Source organism: Centruroides vittatus, unplaced genomic scaffold, assembly GCF_030686945.1.
Source record: "Centruroides vittatus isolate TY-2023 unplaced genomic scaffold, ASM3068694v2 contig_880, whole genome shotgun sequence".
NCBI classification, from domain to species: Eukaryota; Metazoa; Arthropoda; class Arachnida; order Scorpiones; family Buthidae; genus Centruroides; species Centruroides vittatus.
The window spans coordinates 1,360,321-1,380,199 of record NW_027122572.1 but is presented as its reverse complement, the minus strand read 5'-3'; the positions used below and the strand labels follow the sequence as shown (position 1 = coordinate 1,380,199).

General features: G+C 33.7%; 1 protein-coding gene across 4 annotated transcripts in view; it reads left to right on the top strand.

Annotated features, from left to right (window-relative positions):
* The window catches only part of LOC136983351 (dachshund homolog 1-like), a 95,282-nt gene extending 76,755 nt beyond the window's left edge, over nucleotides 1-18,527 (top strand). For all 4 annotated transcript variants that reach the window (XM_067280055.1, XM_067280053.1, XM_067280054.1 and 1 more), the window contains 3 exons: nucleotides 4,349-4,489; nucleotides 9,745-9,810; nucleotides 15,656-18,527. In XM_067280055.1, coding sequence (XP_067136156.1) covers nucleotides 4,349-4,489; nucleotides 9,745-9,810; nucleotides 15,656-15,675 — 227 coding nt within the window. In that variant the 3' untranslated portion in view covers nucleotides 15,676-18,527. The remainder of the gene's footprint in view (nucleotides 1-4,348; nucleotides 4,490-9,744; nucleotides 9,811-15,655) is intronic.
* Nucleotides 18,528-19,879: the final 1,352 nt, after the last annotated feature.

Here is a 19,879-nt window from a genome sequence, read left to right as displayed (position 1 = left end):
ACACAAAAGATTTACGATCCGGGATCATCCATACGTTAAGAAGTTTGAAAGAATATAAAATTTTCTGTAGCACGAAATGTTTTAATAGGGATTCGCAATATGTTTAACAAGAAATAAAAGCAGAAATTTTACACGAAAGTATCTTAAAAAGAATCAAAACCACTTTCCACTTCACATACGGCTTCGATTTTACGCTTCTAAAATTTCAGGTCGCACATATTTTATGGTTGACCAAGTTAACACTGGAGTGCACAGCAGTGCATTGCTCAGCAGTGTAGCCAGACATTAACCTAAGCACGTTCGTTTCCCATCTTCTTCTTCTTCGTGTGCCGCTAATGTCTAGAAGCCAACCTTCAACTTTGGAGGTTTTAAGTCTAAGCGATAGTAAAATACAAATGCAAATACCGATGATCATCGTAAATACAAATTACAAGTTCCCAGCTAAAGCAAAGAGAGAGAGAGAGTGAGAGAGAGAAGAGCATACGCAGAAAAACGCTTGCTCGTATTCAATGTGCCACCGCCTGTCTGTGATTTAGATCCACTATAACTGTGGCTTGGTGAGTAGCTGGTTCTCTTCTCTCTCTCCCCTTCCCAACCTTCTCCCCATCATATCCAACTCCTCATTACAACCCCATCTACTTCCAGCTTCATGCATTATGGATCGCTGTGTTTTAACGCCATGGTGTCTGTCTTTAACAAGAGCGAAAAACAGAAAATGCCGCCTTGTTGCAGACAAAGTACAAAGTTACTTAGCCTTTTCTCTCCCCTTTTTTTAGCTTTCTTTTCTTCCTCTTGTGTTTTTTATAACACCCACCCGCAGCGTAGTTAGTGCAGAGTCCAGCAGGGGGTGACCCGTTCCGACTGCCATTAAGAGAAGGCGGTTAATCGAAGAAGGAATGGTGTGACGATTGCAGCTATTACTGTACCAAATTTTCAATCGTTGTGGCTAAAGAGCCGGTTTTTATTAAAATATATGCATGCAGTATGTAATGTTTGACTGCACAGTAATCCTGTTGATAGCATCCAATGATGAAACAGCTGTCGGCTCCAAGATTTTTCTCCATTCCTAGCAAAATGATTGCTTTTTTCTTATTTAAAAAATAAAAATACATATATATATATATTCTCTTTAAATCGATTGTAATCAAAAATATTTCCACACATTTTTTTAAATTCTTACTTAGCATAAAATTCTACTTAATGTAGCATATTTTATCCACACTTTGCAAACGGGATAACGCTTTCTTACATCTGTTAAACTCGTCTCTTTTCTAACTTTAAAAAAAAACAGAAAAAACAATTATAAAGGACAATTTTACATATTTTAATAACAAAAATTCTCGTATCTGTCACGATTTATCGATATCAATAAGCCGTTCTTTACTAGAATCGTGATTTTTTTTCCTCCTCTTCCACGAGTGCCACTCGCAACATCCATTGACACATCGTCACGCGAGAAGAAAAATGAAACTCCCCCCTCAAGACTCATAACTAAGAGTAGGAATGTCGCTTAGTAAGGAACAACCAATCGTTATTTTTCATTAAGTGATATTTCCTTTATCGATCTTGTGCATCGAACGTTTATCTATTCTGAGCGCGGTAGGGCAACCTTTAACAACAAGTGTTGAACCAACAATGAAATGAAAGAACCATAAACAACTAAGAATTGGATGAGGAAGTCAACAAAAGCCATTCACTTTGCCGGTTGTGAATTTGATAGGAACAATATTACTTGAGAATAAAGCTCTTTTACACCGCACCAGTCCTCGGAGATTAACGTCTGTTCCGGCAGATGGTTCACACAACCGTTATCTAGTTTGCCACTCTGACTTTATCTGTTTACACAAACTACGTTGTTTCCTTCTAGCCGTAACTCCCATGTGTCGTACAACAGTACGTCAAATGACTGATTTCTCATCTTTATAAATTGTACACGCATTGCTGGTCCTCTTAAAGAATAGCTGTTGTTTAACCTTCATTTTCTTAGTTGCAGAAATCTCCGCTATTCTACGACTTTTTCCAATTTGTAAAGTTTCCTACAACCATCAAATTCACATTTCTCCCTTTTAAAGGGATATACAGAATCAAGATTCGATACGTATGGCTTCACGTATGGTTAGGATCATTCATAAACAACTAAACAACACATTAATTTGAAGAATTAATCCGTATAACTGGATATAGTTTAGGGAATTCTAAGTGAACTTACAAATATTCTCGAGGAAATATTGTATTCTGCGTCGAGTTTTCTACAATGTCTTGCATATAAACATTTAATAAAACTATAGAAACTAAAAGATTTTGATGTCTGTATATTATCACACATTTAAAAAGTTTTATAGAGATATTAGTAAATGCCAGAGTGCAACGTTAATATATAAGCACGTTGCACGAAAATATGTTCGTTGGATGTATGAAAGGAGAGAAAATAAAATGGAAAAGTTCATAATAAAATATTTCATTTGTTGGGGGGTTAAGGAGGCAATTTGAGAGCCTCGACCTACGTACAATGTTGAAAAAGCGCCATTCGATTCAAATCTGTTTGTTTCGGTAATTACTTAGTAATTATAAGCACTTAAACAGTGGCATCGTCACCGTGGAGCAAAACGCATTTGTCACAGCATCGCAGCATAATGATGTCAGTCTTATATGATGAGCATCGTGGGGATTGGAGAGCCAGTTATTACAGACGGACGCATTAATTAAGGCTATGACATCTCCATGACTACGGGTCAGAAATGCGGTGGACTTTGGTCTCCGCCGATACTAACACTAGATAATAGTCACCTCACTTAGTGTATTAGAGAATAGCTTTTCTTTATTTTTCTTCGATTAGATGCAACGTGATGTTATTAAAACATCGAGGAGCAATAACCCACCCTTGCGTCATCTTCAATTCAGATCCAACAAGTTTTCGGCAATAATCCAACTCGACCTTTCAACTTTGGGCGACCATAGTTTCCTAATTTCGTATTCAGTTCGTTCTCTGGTCGATGTAATTAGGGAGTGATACCCCAGGTAGTGTCCAGGACGGTACCAGACATACTCAGCGGGTGGAGACGAGAGGGGAGGTTGAAGCATTCACTAACAACAACTCGAGATGTTCTATCCCCCGACTCGGTGAAGACAGTAGTGGTTCGACGTCAGTACCTCTCATTAATCAATGTCAATTTGACTGCTTCCATCCCCCTCTTAAACCCACCCTTCTGTTTTATCCTCTAAAATGCCAATGACATTCGCCACTTCATATAGGACACCTTGCAGTTCTGCTTTTCATTTCAATCCCACCCATGAAGACTTTGAAGACTGAATATTCTACCTTTTCCTTACTTTTTGTGGAAGACATCTTCGAGAAAAAGCACATTTCGTAAGAGGGAATAAGATTACACACGAATTTGCACAAATCTTTCTTCAAAATATATGCGTGTAGCATAATTTAGGAATATTTCGCTATCGCTTTAATCAATTTTTTCGTAAGCTGCAGAAAAGATTTCGAAGATTGTCACTTCGAAAGTCACATACTACACACAGTTCCATGTAACAGATATATTTTATTCTGTTTTCATCCAACTTTTCTGTGAATATAAATATGTTTAGCTCCTGGTATCATTTTATTTCTATTTTAACATCAGAATATTTGATATTTATGATGCTCTTTCAATTTAATGTCTTGCAAACAATTGAATTAATGCCGTACTTACAATATTGTTGCTTTTAACTCCTTCGAAAAATTTGGATTAGTATAATTTAACCCTCAAATGATTAAAGTTACACGATTAAGAGATAAAAACACGCGTATTACTAATAAAATTTATTGTTTTTATCTAAATAAAATTTATTTGAATGCGGGTAACTCTCCAGAAACACTTTATTTCCGCTCTATATATCTTTAACATCATAATATACCGGGTTATAATACTTCTGGAATGTTTTTCTCTGAAAAGTTGGATTAAAATTAGTCCAATACAACTCTATAATATATATTTAAGAAGATAAAAAAAAAACTTGCTGCAGGAATTGCTTTGCCTTCTTTACATCCATCCTTCTTTGTACGTCTCATTCCTGTCTGTCTCTCTCAGCTCTCTTTTCCGTTTTGCCCTTCTATGCGTGCGAATGTCAACAATACTAAGCTTCCATGTCCGATACGCCGGGATAAGATCGTAAAACTAGCAACTACAATAGCTCTTTCTATTCCAACCCCGGGTTGAAATTCTCCAGCCTAAACTGTGGGAAACAGTTCGACTTTCTGTACAAAGGACTCCAACTATTCTATACTATTATAACATTTGATTAAAATATTCTTTCGATTAAATAAATAAATAAATATTCTATTTTATTTTACTTTCAGTACTTTTTCAAAAACGTTTGAAAAAAGAGAAAAGGTCCAGACGTAGAGTACAAGATCAATTAGAATCGGAGATGAAGAAACGGTCCCAGTATGAGGATGCTCTAAGGACAAGTTCTGCAGAAACTCTTCGTCTTTTGAATGGTACATTTTAAAATATATTCCTATTTTACTTATTATTTTTTTAAATTTAAACATTAAACTGTACAGAATTTATATAGTAATTAAGATAATTTTAATTCGGTTCTTTGTTTGAAGCTATCAATTAGACGTTTCCTGTGTCATCAACATCCCTACTATCAGAGTGATAATTTTATCTGATGATGACACATATTCACATAAATTGCTATTATTTCTATCTATTACTTCCTCAATAAGAATATCACTTAATAGAATATTCATAAGCGTGTTTTTTATGAACTTTCCTCACATTTAAATGCTTAATTTATGTTCTTCTGTTATTTAAATGTGAATAAAACACTCGAAAGATAGAATTTATCTTCAAAAATATCACTTGAAAAATTTTAACTCTCTGAAGGACTATGCTCTTTGAAAGGTTATAAATTATGTTATTTAACGAGATATTACATTTTGAAAGAGTAAAAAGACTCTAAAGTCATATATATATTTATATATAGATATAGAAGAGGGAAAATTTCGCGTAACCTTAAGTTTTCTTGTGATGATCTTTCAGAGATGAAGATGAGTTTAAAGTCCTACATTATTATTATATTATCTTTAAATAGTTTGAAAGTTAATTTTTGGATAGTTCCTTCCTAAAATCAGCCTTTAAAAGATTGGAAGAAGTCCAAATTTTCCTTCGCAACCCTTTGTTTCTCGACTCAATCTAGACGTTTCTTCGCTGATGAAGTGAGGAAACATCCCTATAAAAGATAGGCTACATTTTATAATCTTAAACGTCTCTTCGTCTCATAGAAAGAAGAACCTTATACCAAAGTTTTGATCATAAATACTTATTAAAACCTTACCTAGATCATAGGGGATTAGCGAAAGTAAAAAGATAAAAAAAATAAAGGAAAAAAAAACACAGAATATCCCTCGCTAGAACGAGATGAATAAATAAAAAGTAGAGGAAGAAAGCTTTTAAATATTTAAAAATAAATATTCTAATGGCGATTTTTATTTATTATTATCGATAGTTAAAGTAAGTAACACAAATGTTGTTGTCTTACCGTCCTCCCACCTGATGAGAAAGGAATTAAAGCAGATAGGATGGTATGAATGCATCAATTATAATCCTATTACGTCTTGTCCGATGACTCCTTTCACTTCTCTCAACATTAATGACTCTCAGAAAAATTAATTTCTCAGACTAGTTTTTAAAAAAAAGAACGTTGAAAGGGTGAGAAACAAAAAACTTCAAAAAAGTATAAGGCTGAAAACGTGTTTATCTTTCAGTAGCAGGTAAGTTAAAAAGAATAGAATTGCTCGATAGAAGTAACTAAAAAGTTTTTTCAACGTCTAGTTTTCGGTTCCTTTGTTTCCAGTGATTGGAATGATCTGAGTTATACGGTCGCTGACGGTGAATTCACGGTTTTTGATTTGGTTATAACGCTTTAAGAATTTATTATACAGAGATATGCACTTAAGAGAATGGTTGACCCATTAATCTGCCGATTGTTTACGCTGCTACAATATAAAAAAAAAAAAAAATGGGTGGAAAAGTAAATGGTGGTTAGATTATTCGAATTGTTTTCTAGGATTTTGATTGCTAAGCATTTTCCTTATATTTCTAGCCTCTATTTGACTACGATTTTTGTTAGGTCAGGCAAAGTTTGAACTATTTCATAAAGGCTTAATGGAAGTTTCAACTTCTTTACAAGTATAGAAATGAAAGAATTGGTAACTTGATATATTTTACTACAGTAATTCTACCATTTTTTTATGAATTTAATCAGTAAAACTTAATTAAACTTGATGATTTTCGACAATATGATCCAATACAAAATCTATTGTTTACATTAGAATAGATAAAGGGGTGAGAAAATAAACAACCAATTGATATATTTGAATGATATTCTAATGATTTTTGATAGGTAAAAGTCGAATTTATCATTTTTTCTGTAATTTTCGTTTAAACTTTAATATAAATTGTAGTTCTTACGTTAATAAGGCAAAGGAATTCATTGAAATTAATTGTTTTTGGTATGAATCAGCAAGGCGGAATGAAAAAGTGTACGAGAGGATAGAGATTATTTAAATTTTTGTAATAACTTTTTGAGTATTAAAAATATTTTTGGCATATTTAAAACATAATTCTTCTATTTATCTGTACTTTTATTCATTAAGGCTCACTAAATTAAAGTTTCTTCATTAAAAACAGAAGAAACGTGATATGTAGTTAAAATTGCATAAGGTATTTTGAGCCTTAATTTGTTTATAATAAGGCTCAAAACTGATCAATTGATAAAGGCTATATAAATTATATATAAATGCAACAAACTTCTCTGTAATAAGAAAAAAGTGAGATAAATAATTCGAACTGTTCTGATGATTTTCCATAGATAAGAATATTTTATTTTTCGGTTTATCTAAGTTTTGGATGGTAAGACTCGGCTGAGCTTGCAGATTTTTCGTTAATAAGGTAAAGAATCAATTGGTAAAGGGATAGAAGAAAGCGAAATGGGCCGTTTGCCAATGATTCTCAGTCAGTCTTCTTCTTTTATGCAACGTCGTTAAGCAGAGAAAGTGGGGATGGAGGAATACGGTTGTTAAAAAGACACCAACCACTTCTCTGGTCTTCTTCGTCTGATTAATGCGTTGCTGTTATTCCTCGTCACGGTCGTCCCTTCGTCCTCTATATGCTTATATATGCATACAGCTCTTTAGCGTTTCGCATACACCGCAAAGTACATTCGAACAGGGATCTACATAAAGAATCGATTTCTCATTCTTAATTGAGAAATTTAATATACCTTTAAGTGCCTTACTAATGGACGGGTCGAACGAAACTTTACAGAAATTTAAGTGAGGAAAGAGTATGTCTTAACTAAGCCCTATACAAGAGACTGTTTTACGGGTCTTGCAAACAATATGAAAAATTGATTTGTTTGAGTTTTCTACTTCGTCTAGCCTTCGCTTAGCCGCTTCTAATAATTACAAAGCCTGTTTGCCTTATTCTACGAAACAAATTATTCGCTTTTTTTTAAAACATGACAATTACTAAGCTTTCTTTTCAGCTTACGATATTAATTTACCCGATTAAGCTCGTCTTAATCTTGCTTTAGTTTGCCTTATTTACCCGGGTTAAGTGCCTTACTTTGCCTTGCAATATGTGATTAAGCTTGCTTTAATTTGCTTTAGTTTTCCTCATTAAACTTGCATTAATTTGGCTTATATTGCTTGATTAAACTTTTCTCGGTTTACCTTAATTTGCCTTTATAAGGCTATTCAGGCAAACTTGATAATTTGTCTTATTTATTTATCTGATTAAAGGCCTAAATAGAATTTTAATTTACGTTATTTGCATTTTTTTTTTCTTTAGTTACCTGATTAAACATGCCTTACTCACCTGATCAAGCCTACTTATTTAATTACCTTATTTTATTTGCCTGATTAGGGCTCTCTTTCTAGTTTACAACTTTCCTGATAAATTATCTGATCAATCAGGCAAATGCCTTATTTAATTGAGTTATAAAATAATGCCTTTTTTTCCCTTTTATCCATTTAGCCTTATTTATCCAGCAAACTAACAATTCGCGTAAAGAAATTTTACAACGAACCAGCGAGTAGTATAACGCCAATTACCAAGGAAGAAATTAAATTTTAGTCACCACTCTACACCTCTAAGAGACTTGTAACCAATCTTATTTCAAAAGTGGATATTCCAAGCAACTATTACCGTGCTGCTATAGCAATAAAACTGAAATCAAAGCGTAGCTAACTCACTCCTTTACCAAGCCAAGCAATGGCACATTACTTTCGACCCTATCTCTCTCTCATTCTACATCCAAACTCGTTCGAGTACTTATTGAAAGTGGAAAAATGGATAAAGACTCTAACAACCACATACATATTTGCGTAATGGTGTATTATGGAAATCAACCACGTCAAAAATTCATGCATTTTGTTGTTGAAAACTGTCTCCTTCACTCGTTTACCTTTAATAACCCCCCTTTACACGTGTTAAAGAATTGGTTAATACTCCGAAACGAAACTGTTTTTTTTTTTTTTAGTTTTTCCATTCTTTAACTCGTTTCAATAAAGGGATATATATATATATATATATATTTATATAAAGAATGTGCAAAGTTTAACTTGTAATCAGTTCGGGTCGCTACACCCCTCACTTTAGAACGTCAAACAAATGATTAGTGTTTAAGCTTTATGATCTCCAAATGGTTACTCTATTCTTTCTTTAATAAATACTAAGGCTATGTCGGACTAAGTTATTACACATTTGTAGTTTCCTAAAGTTCATAATGATGCCATATTTAATCTAATAAATCTTTAGATCATGTGTGTAAACGCTCTTTTTATTGTAACCTTTCTTTCTTCCACCCCTCTTCGCGTTGGAAAATTGATATAAAAATGTTACTTAAATAAATGGAAACTAAAATAAAACTTATTAAAAATCGATCGAGTGTTTTAAAAATATCTTTTTAATTTATTTTTGTTTGCCGACTTTTCTTTAAGCAATTTACTATTTAGTTTGCTTTAGAAATTATGCAATTGCTTATATGAATAAAATGATCTAAAATTAAATGCTAGGCTAAAGGCTATTTATATTTTCTTTTATAATAAAATTAATATATTTATATAGAAAATTCTCTTGGGTTTTGGACTTAAGTGGTTTCATTTTCGAGTAGCACTCGAAATGTTTGAATTAAGAAACAGTGTTTGGTTGATAGAAAGAAAAAACAACAATGTTAGTGTGTGATGTCACAAATATGTTGTTATTGATTGAATGAAAGAATGAAAGAATCTTATTTAATTTAATTAATTATAATATTTTTTCTTAGAATTAATTTAAAGATACTTTCCTAGAACGATAAACGTTTGCTTGTTTTTCTTTTAATTACATAATAATCCTCAGTCCTATATTACTTTGATGAAGCTAAGTTGGCTTCATTAACTAATAGTTTTGACCTATAACCTTCTCTAATGAGTAAAAACTCTCTTGATACAATTCTAGACGATAATATTGATAATGTTATCTGACATGTTCTAAATCTTTTTAAAAATTATTCCATTATGGTGGCAATTTAGCAACAAGTCAGATAGATCCGTCTTTCTGGAACATAAACTAAAATCTTTCTAAGCATCTGTCAGTAAATCATCGCTATCAGAAGTAGAAAACAAAACAAGACTAGTTGAAGTATCCGCCCTGCCACCGTCATTAACCGAGTTCTTTTTTTTCTCTCTTGTCTAATTCACAGAATCTTTGGCTCAAGAATTGGAGAGGGAGAGAGCCTCCAGGCCAGAGAACGAACACAAGATGCAAGGTGAGTTTTTGGTCTAACCCCACCCACTTTTTATAGCTTCTAACCCCGAGGGAGAGGGTACGTTTAGTCGAAAGTTTTTGGGCGGGTTGGCCAGCCAAGTCTAAGTACTTGTACACATCTTAAAAACAACAGTTTCGAGAAGCAGGTTGGCCGTGGAAGTAAAACTTAATGAGGTGGGTAAATGGACACAACAATACATTAAAGTCTGATTTTTACGACTGTCTGTAAAAGTCTGACAAAGGAAGCTGACCCGTAGTGTGTTACATTCCCTTACTCCGCTTCAAAAGTTAACCCCCGCTGCTCGATACGGCTCTTTATTAATGTATAAATTCTATAAAGTCTTACGTCTACGACTTTCCCCTTTAGAAAAGTATATAATAGATTTATTTCCCACGATTGGGAGCTATCAAATTTTTCTTATTCTTCAGTCTGATAATGTTTTTGACAACATCCTTAAATGGTGTAAAAGGACAATATTTATAAGTCCCCTATTGGATCAAACCCTCTAAGTATATGAAAGAGTTTCAATAGTTATTGAAAGGGATATTTTTTACAAGTTCGCTTCCACATAATAAATTGTTGCCGGTCTTTTCTTTGAGACAAACTCAGTCAAGCACAACTTGATCGGTCAATAGAAATTGAATGTTGTCTTTACAGTAAAAGTCCCACTTTTACAAAGTAGCGCAGTACGATGAGGTCATTGACATCTCTTGTTCCTTCTTGTCTTTGGTGCCTGAATTTACACTGTCACCCGATAAGTGACATTAATTAAAGTCTTCTTCGTCCAATATTGATATTAATTAGTTTTCCTCCTGTTGCCTCTTACATTGACTTCTAACTTAATACCCATCTTTTTTTAATTCTTTTGTGTTTTTTTTTCCTCTTCTCGTTTACCTGAAGAAAAGTCAATCAAAAGAACTGGTATTGCCACCCTTTTTTAATTTTTTTTTATTAAATTTTACAAAACTGTTTTTCAATCGCATCTCTTTATAATCTAACTAATGAGATTGTGTTTATTCGATTTTTACTCGCTTCGGAAGGGTGTTGATATCTGAAATTGTCCATAAAATGCAATTTATTAAAATAACAATTTGGTTTCTTCGAATGATACAAAGAGAAATAAGTAAAAAGCGAAAAAAATAAAGCAAACAATAGACTTTCAGATTTCTAAAGAATGTTTTTTTAGAAATTGAATGAAATACATAAATCAATATTCAGACACGGCAACAATAAAGTCCATCTATCGCTTCGTGTCTCATTGTTTCTCTTGATTCAGCGTACGAAATTCATTTACCCCAACTTGTGCTTTTCAATCAAGCAGACAGCCTACACAATGCATACAGGTACACACAAGAAGATGGGACAACGGCAAAGCCTGTCATAAACATTGCTAATATTTACACAGTCACGTTTCCCCCTTATTGCCATAGTAACTCGTTGCTGGTGGGTCCTCTCTGTACGAGGCTCGAGCTTCTCACCTTTCGATGGGTGGTTAGTCGGGATCTCACTCGCGGCACGTTCCCCTAACAGAACCGAGAGACGAAAAGAAACTTTACCACCCTCCTCCTATCCTAACTAGCTAACTAGTCGAGTGTGGTGTCCAGAGCTTTTGGAAGCAAACGGAAGGGGGGAAGCACGGAAGATTTACTGATACAAGTCCGGATTATAGTGGAGCGAATGAAGATGTTCCCGTTTACGACGCATCGTAAACCAACGCAAATTGCAATCAGGGTCGAAATACGACTTATGTACACCAGACTGCGTGTCAACCCCCCAAAATCCTGAATACGTTGCCACGAATAATCGGGTAAACTTTGTTATTAAACAAGGAAACTTGTAAGACGTTTATGGTCGCAGATTTGTTTTATGTGTTGCCTTGGGAGTTGGTACAGCTGGTACCGCGATATAATACCGTGCCAATCACTAGCAATTAGCCCACCTTTCGAGTTAGTTTGACTCTGTCTCGTTTCTCTGTACATCCCAACGCCCCCTCGTTCTACAATACACAGACGACGACAGGAATTTTCGACTCCCCGATTTGTTTTAACTTTATTGCATTTCGACGCTGTGACATGTTACAATTACAGCCACACTTTCCTTCCAACATTAGATTGCAGTAACCTCCCTTTAGCTCATGATGTATTAGCCAATAAATCGGAACCTCGAGTGTAAACAATACTGGTTAAATTCCAAATAGCTGGAAAGCATTTATTTCTCAGCAAAGTGGACGAGTCGCATCGAATGCCTTCGTTCCACTTTTACAATATTTGTACAAACTGTACTAATTCTTTGATTAGATAATTGAAACGTAAGTTTATTCGTTTACTGGAAGGCTAATTCCTCTTCGCAAACGATCCTAATTAAACTATGAAAAATGTTCGAAATCGATAGTTTCTATCAGGACTTCTCCCTTTCTAATAACTAGAAGCAAAGATCATAAGGAATCTAAATCAGAAGAATCTATAATAGTTTCCCCCTCTATCTGCAATGTCAAAAACATGACGAGTGCCAGAAAAATTTGCATAAGGATAAAATTTCGCCACCGATATCTGAAAAGAATCAGCAAACACCAAAAGATCGATGACGATGCAAGCTCTTAAGATAGGAAGATTCGAAATTTCATACAGGATATCAGAAATTATTTTCAAAATATCCTGTCGGAAAGTTTGCTCTGTGGATGTTTGAACTGTCCCACCTTAATGCTCGGTTTATGTCTGGTAGAAGGGCCAACAAAGAAGAGAATATGTGACTCACCTGAAAGATCACGAACTTTTATTTCGTTAGAAGGTACAATAGCATCAAAGAAAATAGGCTTATAATGCATCCCCTGCTTTGACTATCCAAAGGGAGTGAGAGGAAACAAGCTGTTGGTACCAACCCCGTAACAAATTGATGATTGACCGACAAGAACCTGACCGCATCCCATACAAAGTTGGGTCCTCCTTTTGAAATAAGAATAGCCGACATGCAATGAATTCATGTTACCAAAGTTGGCTCTTTGATCTTCAAATTAAATAAAAATGATTCATTTATGCTTAATGGAGCGAAAATTATTTGTTTAAGTAAATGGCAAAAAGTAGTTTGTACGGACCAACAACAAACAATATATATAAATATATACAGAAGATATTCTTTGAAGTAAAAAGAGCCGATGCTTTAATACTTTACCGGTTTAATCTACGTTGTTCCCTATTGTAGTTCTTGTTGTTTTCAAGTTCCGGTGTGGAACAAAAACATCAGTACTTTATCCTGGAGGGTAGTTGCCAAAAAGGCGAAGACATCTACTTAATTATCCTCTTTCTTCTGCTTGGCTGTAGCCACGTTGGCACACGCGCAATTCCTTCTCCCTTTACCTCTCTGTTTTCTCCCTCCGTTCTGTGTTACATGGTAGGAAAAAAAGTCGAGTCCAGGTGTTTAATCGGTTCTTCCCGCTTCGTAGCGAAGTCAGTCCGATCTCTAAAAGGGGTGACACAATACGCAAAGGGAGACAACTGCAAAGGTGTGGGTATGTCTGCTTCTACTTCTTTTTCTTTTCCCCTCCCAATGGCAAGCCAACTCATTAATCACGGGACACAATGAAGAGATGGCCACGGACAATGAAAGAAGGGGGAAGATTGCAGGGAAAGGGAAAGAAAAAACACCAAGCCATCGGGACATCGAAATTGTAATGCACATATCGCAAATGAGTGATGGCAAAAACTCCCCTTTTCGATCCACCTCTTCCGTCGGGATCCCTTAAATTAAGTCTGGGGACTCTGTTCAGACGAGTTAGAATAGTGTTTTGCAGATAAGAAAGTTTTCTATCCGTCATACATATTTACATGGATAGGCAATTCCGAGCGGAAGATAAAGATTCCTCTGGCTTGAATCGCCGTGTGGGCGATCGGGGGGTGGAACTTTTGCCTCGGGTCGTAGAGGGAAGGGGGTGGCTTCGAGGAAGTCGCGAGTCATCAATCCAGTTCAATATATGGAGTGCATCGGTGAGGTGACACGTGTTAAGACCGTATTCAAATTAAGTCTGCCGCCAAAGAGATGACGAATGTAATAGGTGGGCCACTGTCGTCACCCCTTGCTAACTTCCGGGGCCTCGGGCCTTCTTTTTTTCAACCCCACGCGGGAGAGATAGGCCTCGGGGTTGGAGCCGTGCCTCGTAACAAATGACGTCGTCGTTAGCTAGAAAGGACAGTATATTTCTCGGTGCTGACAATCTCTTCTCTGCTGTAGTCATTAGGAGCAGAATTGATGGTCCACCTGTCCGCCATCTTTACCGCGGAATTTTTCACTTTGGACAATTCTTCAGCTTCTCCCCGACGTTTCCTCTGCCACAACTTAATATCCTCCCATCTCCGTTCTTGCTCCGATATTGTTTCTCCTTCATTAAACCGATACACGCTTCTCTATTGATGCTCTTACAATAACAATAGAAAAATTACAATCAACTCTAATAAACGCCCGCATAAATTGACTTTTTCTGTTAGAAATTGTACTTTCCACAAAAACAACTAACTTATTTCTCTTTATTCCTACATAAATAGGCTAAGAACCCAAAGCTTTATTAATATGTTTCCCGAAGATAATTTTTGCCTTTCATAAAATGCTTTTCAGTTCACAGACAGCTTCACGTTTAAGCCATGTTACGCTATCTTTACGAAGAAAAACAGGAGAAATTAAGTCGATTATATACACGATGTTTCTGTAAACATCGTACGATTGATAATAGACATAAAGCAAATCAAAGGGGTCAGTAGAGCTGTTGACCTGGCGATTTTGAACACGAGAACGGTTCAAAAGACCCAATTAGGTTTATAAAACCGAAACTGTCCATCACAATTATGTGATTTATATTCTCGATTCCTAAAAGAGCCCGTATTAGTACAGATGTACTATACTTTTCTAAATACGGTTCTTCTGTACAAAGGATTTTTTGAACGTACAGAACAGACTCTGCAGAAACAAATTATCATTTTCTTTTTAATTTTTCATTGCTACAAGTTTTTCTAAGCGGAGGTTAACTTACGACATTTACATTTTTTTGAAGCACATTTACCTTTTACAAAATCCTTAAATCCTTTTATTTTAGAATCACACATGCTGCCGACTAAAGTCAATAAATGGCTTTATTATTTTATCTTATTATTTTCCTGTTCCAAAGCATTAATCTCTAAGTGCCTGTTAATAATTTACTTTATTGAATTAACGACAAAAACCTGCATTAAAAGTAGAAATAGGTAATTAAATTTTCTTCACCTCATTATATTATTTAACATTCTCGTGCTTTTTTTATATATATGCACCGGTATTAAGAATGGCCACCCTGCTTATTTTGAATCATTAGCATCTTTAAAAAAATATAAATTACGCCTAAATTATGGATAAAATTTTAGAAAATTATCATTTAGTTTTAAGTTAATTTGTACAACTATGTAACTTTATATTTAATTACAATTAAAATTAAGGTTTAAAATACATTTATAATTGTATAAAACTTAATTTAGATCAATAAAAATTCATCGTTAGTTGTATAATTGGGAGCATTTCTTTAATGTAAATGTCAAAAATTTCAATTGTTCTGTTTAGTTTAGAAGCTAGATAAGTTATTTATTTGTACAAGAAAAAAATCTATAACTAAACTGGAAATGCTCTTTGATTATACAACTAAATTAGGATAATATTTTGATTATAACTTAAAAAAACAAACGTAAAAAAAGCTATTTTTAAAAGTTATATACAACTAGAAAGTTACCTTTGTCTACTTGTTTTTCTACCCCAAAAATAGTAATTTATTCACAAAATTGCATATTAAAAGTAAGTATGAAAGTAGTAAAAAAACAATTTGGTTTTACAGATTGTCCCATGTCGGTGTAGTGGAAACTATCGAGTCATTTTCACAACATTTCCAGCAATCGTCCCGTCACAAGAACAGCCTCTTCGAAAACCAATATCACCACCAGGCTGGAGTGTTTAGTGGCATCTCAGACACCTCCATTATGTAGACATATCAAAAAAAACATCCCGAAAAAACATGGCTAACGACATTTAAAAAAAACAAACAAATATACAAAAAAACAAACAAACTTGTACCCATTTAATCCATTGGAATATGTCAATTGTCATTACTTTATGTATTTGCAATTTGCACCTACGTCTCGAGAACGTCGAGAATAATGGAAAAAACATTTTAAAAAACACATAAAAATTCATCTAAAAACCGAAGAATGCAGTCAGAGTTCAGAGTTCAATTCTAAAATATAAAAAAAAAATAATAATAACTCTCTCCCTGCACTTTCTAGGAGTTGTCACTCGGAGAAGTAATTATATAAAAAAAATAATAATAATAAAATAAAATAAAAAAAATAAAACAAGAAGACCACATACCGCTTCGTAGTTGGGTTTTACTTCTCAATAGCTCACAGTTGTCCGGTACATATGTATATATATATATTATCTGGATTTATGTATGTGTGTAGTTTGTGTGTATTTGTTAATCTACTTATCTTCCCACCGCAGCAAGTTACCCCCCAGCACTTTGCCGAAGAAGAAGAGAGAAAGCTATACATATCAGGATGGTTATGAGATCTTTATGATGTATAATAGAAGCATTTACTTTAAAAAAAAAAATTAATAATAAAAAATTTGCCTAAATGTTATATATAAAAAAAAAATAATAATAAAACTCTTCGGACGAAGGGTGTGTTAGTTTGTAAGATTTGAACTGTTTAAGAGGGGAAAAAAACAACAAAAAACGCATTTAATACTCTATATAGACTTTTTAGAACGGAAGGAAGGAAGTAAAGAAAGTTGTTGATCAATTTGAATTCGTTAAAAAAGTTCCCAAATTTCTAAAAAAATATTAGTGATTATTATAATAATTATTATTATTATTGTACTTTTTTGTCCTCTGATGTTTTCCAAAAAAAAAAAAAATGTTTTATACATAAATTGTCACTAATTTTTGTTTGAAATGCTCAAACAGAAATAAAAAACGAGTCATTGTTCAGTCAAAATGCACAAGTTGGCCAAACAGAAACACTACTTAAAGCAAATTTTGATATACTTAAGTTAAAAAAGAAACAGAGATTTTTTAAATATGAAGTATGTAAATAACGAGCAAATAGTCTCATAAGTTCTATTGTTTTTTCTGTGTTTCTTTCTGATGTTCTCCCTCCCGCTAGTTCGTCAATTGTCCAGAAGAGGGAACCGCCGAACGAGTGGAGGAGTGGAGATTGTTATCTCGAGAATGGTAACAGAATATACAGAAACTAGAAAAAAAAAAATTGTACTAAATGGTTACGTTGAGAATAACTAGTAACACCCTAATTACTGCCTTGGATTTTGCTGTAAAAATATGTTACGGGAACCAACAGAATAGGACACACGACCCGTCGGGTCACGTGGTCAAACGTCGTCCCTTCCCCTTACTTATAAGGGTCTCTCGGTAACGGGAGGGAGAAATTTCTCAATTTTGTGGAAACCGGAACCTAGTCCTGGGCGCGTGCTAGTATCCAGGTGTGTAATTACAGTACTTGGAAAACCTAAGGCAATTTTCCTCCTCCTCTTTAGGCTGTTACCGAATCGGAAAAATTCTAAAAAAATTAATGGAATGCTGGATTTGACAGAGTATATCCGAAAGAACAATATTGTTTTGAAGGTGACTTTGTTCCAACAGGCACCACTCGAAACGAATTTATATTTCAAAAAAAAAAAATCGATTATTTTGTGTAAATTTTAGATAAAATAAGTTAGTTAAACATCCAAAAAATGAAATTTTTAGATGAAAAAATGTATCTAAAACTCTCTTACTGTAAGAAATTCGTATCGAAAAATAGGCTCATTCGATGAAAATGTAACGAAAATTCTCATTTTTCGAACTAAAATATAAGCTAAACTAAGTTTATTGGAATAAGATGTACTTAAAATTTAGTTTATTTGAAAATATTTGCTATATTTTAAGCAAAGGATGTACAAAAATATTTTTTTTCTTCTCTCTCTATTTTTTAAAGTTGAATACACTTTAAAAGTAACTTATTCCAAATAAAATATACTTAACAATGAAGTTTATTCGAAGTGTTTTCAAAAAAACGCACCCAAAAATAAACTTAAAATTTCAAAAAATAAGCGTAAAAATAGTAGGGATATACTTTATCAAAACCGCAAATTTTCAAACGAAAAACCGTTTATATGTATTCATTTTTTAAAAGAAATTTCATACGAGATCTTCAGTGTTTGATATCCTTTCAATAAGAAAAATAATAATAATATCCGATTTCAAAAAATGGCCTTAACGAGTGCATGAAACAATTTCCCTATTTTTTATTTTAATCCCAAGTGCCAAGTTTTAGTTTGATAATATTTAAAATAACGAAGACTTTTGTCAAAAAAAAACCACAAAAAAAAACTTTAATAATAAAAATAAAAAAGAAAAATTCTAGTTGTATGTTAAAATCTGTTGTAGTTTAAAAAAAAAAACATAAAAAATCCTCCCTACCGCGTATAAAAATCGGCAAAATCGCGAAAAAAATTTGTCATGTCATCTTTTTAGGTGTGTTTTTGGTGTATATAGCCAAGCTGAATGTCGGCAATGCTTGATTCTGCTTTTTTAGTCAATCTTTCTATCTATCTCCTATTATGTTCTGGTGGTTACGACACGACCGTATTTTTGTATGTATGTGTTTTTTGTCTTTCGAGAAACGAATTAAACCTCTGCCAGTTGGATATCATATTGTGTTTAGTCGTTTATTTACACACCTCTTACGCATATTTATTGTGACGCGACACTAAAATATATCGTACTTTAACGGTTTAACTACGATATTTTCAGCTTGTACACGTGGTTTCCAACATTAACACCTGCTACTTTCTCACATCGTGCGTTGGTATATTTCTTCTTCACGCTTCCCCTGTGTGGCTTTTTGAATTTTGTCGGTTCTGGTAGAGATTTTTGTGCAAGAATAGAAGAGGGAACTTCCATACACCAGCAAATTTCGTTAATAGAAACGGCAAAAACACTATTCTAGTGTAGATATTTGTAAGAAACAGAAGCAGTGCTTACAAGTACTGTACACTTCTATTAAACATTTTAAGCAAGGAAACTCGAATTTTCGTGCAAAAATCTCCAGCATGTAGAGATTTTCCAGTCAAAAAAAAAAAAAAAAAACAAAAAAAAATCGTAACTCTTCGATATTTACACAGAAATCTGTACTTAAAACTTGCACCCACGTGTAAGAAGCTAAAGTTCGACTTCCGAGTGATTGATACGCTAATTTAAGTTTATAATAGGTGAATAAACAGCTCGATACTTTATAGTAACAGGTACGAAGGATGGAAAATGGTGATGCCACTCTACTAGAGATAAGCAATGGATATTCGATAGGACTTAATAGAATTTTGTCATCATTCACTGCATTAACGTAACAGCCGGCAAAACTTGCATTAATTGATATTAATGACGTTTACTCTCGTTCTTTTTGGGGGTTCCTTCTACCGAAATTTCCCTTTTCGATTAATTTGGGAATATATTTCAAACTGGCTCTTTGCCAGTCAATTAAGAAGGAAAGGGTAAATACTTGGTTTACTTATATATGTATATACTCTTTTTTTATTTAAAGTTCTTCTTTTCCTTTTCGGCTTGGCAAGCGGACGTGCTTTCGATTCGAATAAATTACTTATCATAAATAAAAATAACCTTCAGTCGCTCGTTAAGAATCTAAGTAGTCAGGTCAATTATTCAACTGCTATTCTTTAACTATAATGAGCAATTGCTTTACTTATAGAACAAGTTTCAAATCTTTTCACTTGTATTTTTTTTAATTTAAAAACTCTTAGTTTTCTTCTAAAAATTGTCAAAAATGTTATTTTTATTGGAGCGTTACTTGTAAACCTTTTTTAAATGCTTGTAAGATTTGTTTAAATTGTAAAAATACAGAAGAAATAAGCATTTTTCGTGGCTCTTTTACGCTAATTTCAATGTTAATTTTGGTTATTTAAAGTGTCTACTGTTCAATAGCGAAACGTTGCTTGTAAAAGTATCTAAACTCTCCTCCATTTCTCTACTTAAATTAAAAAAAAAAAA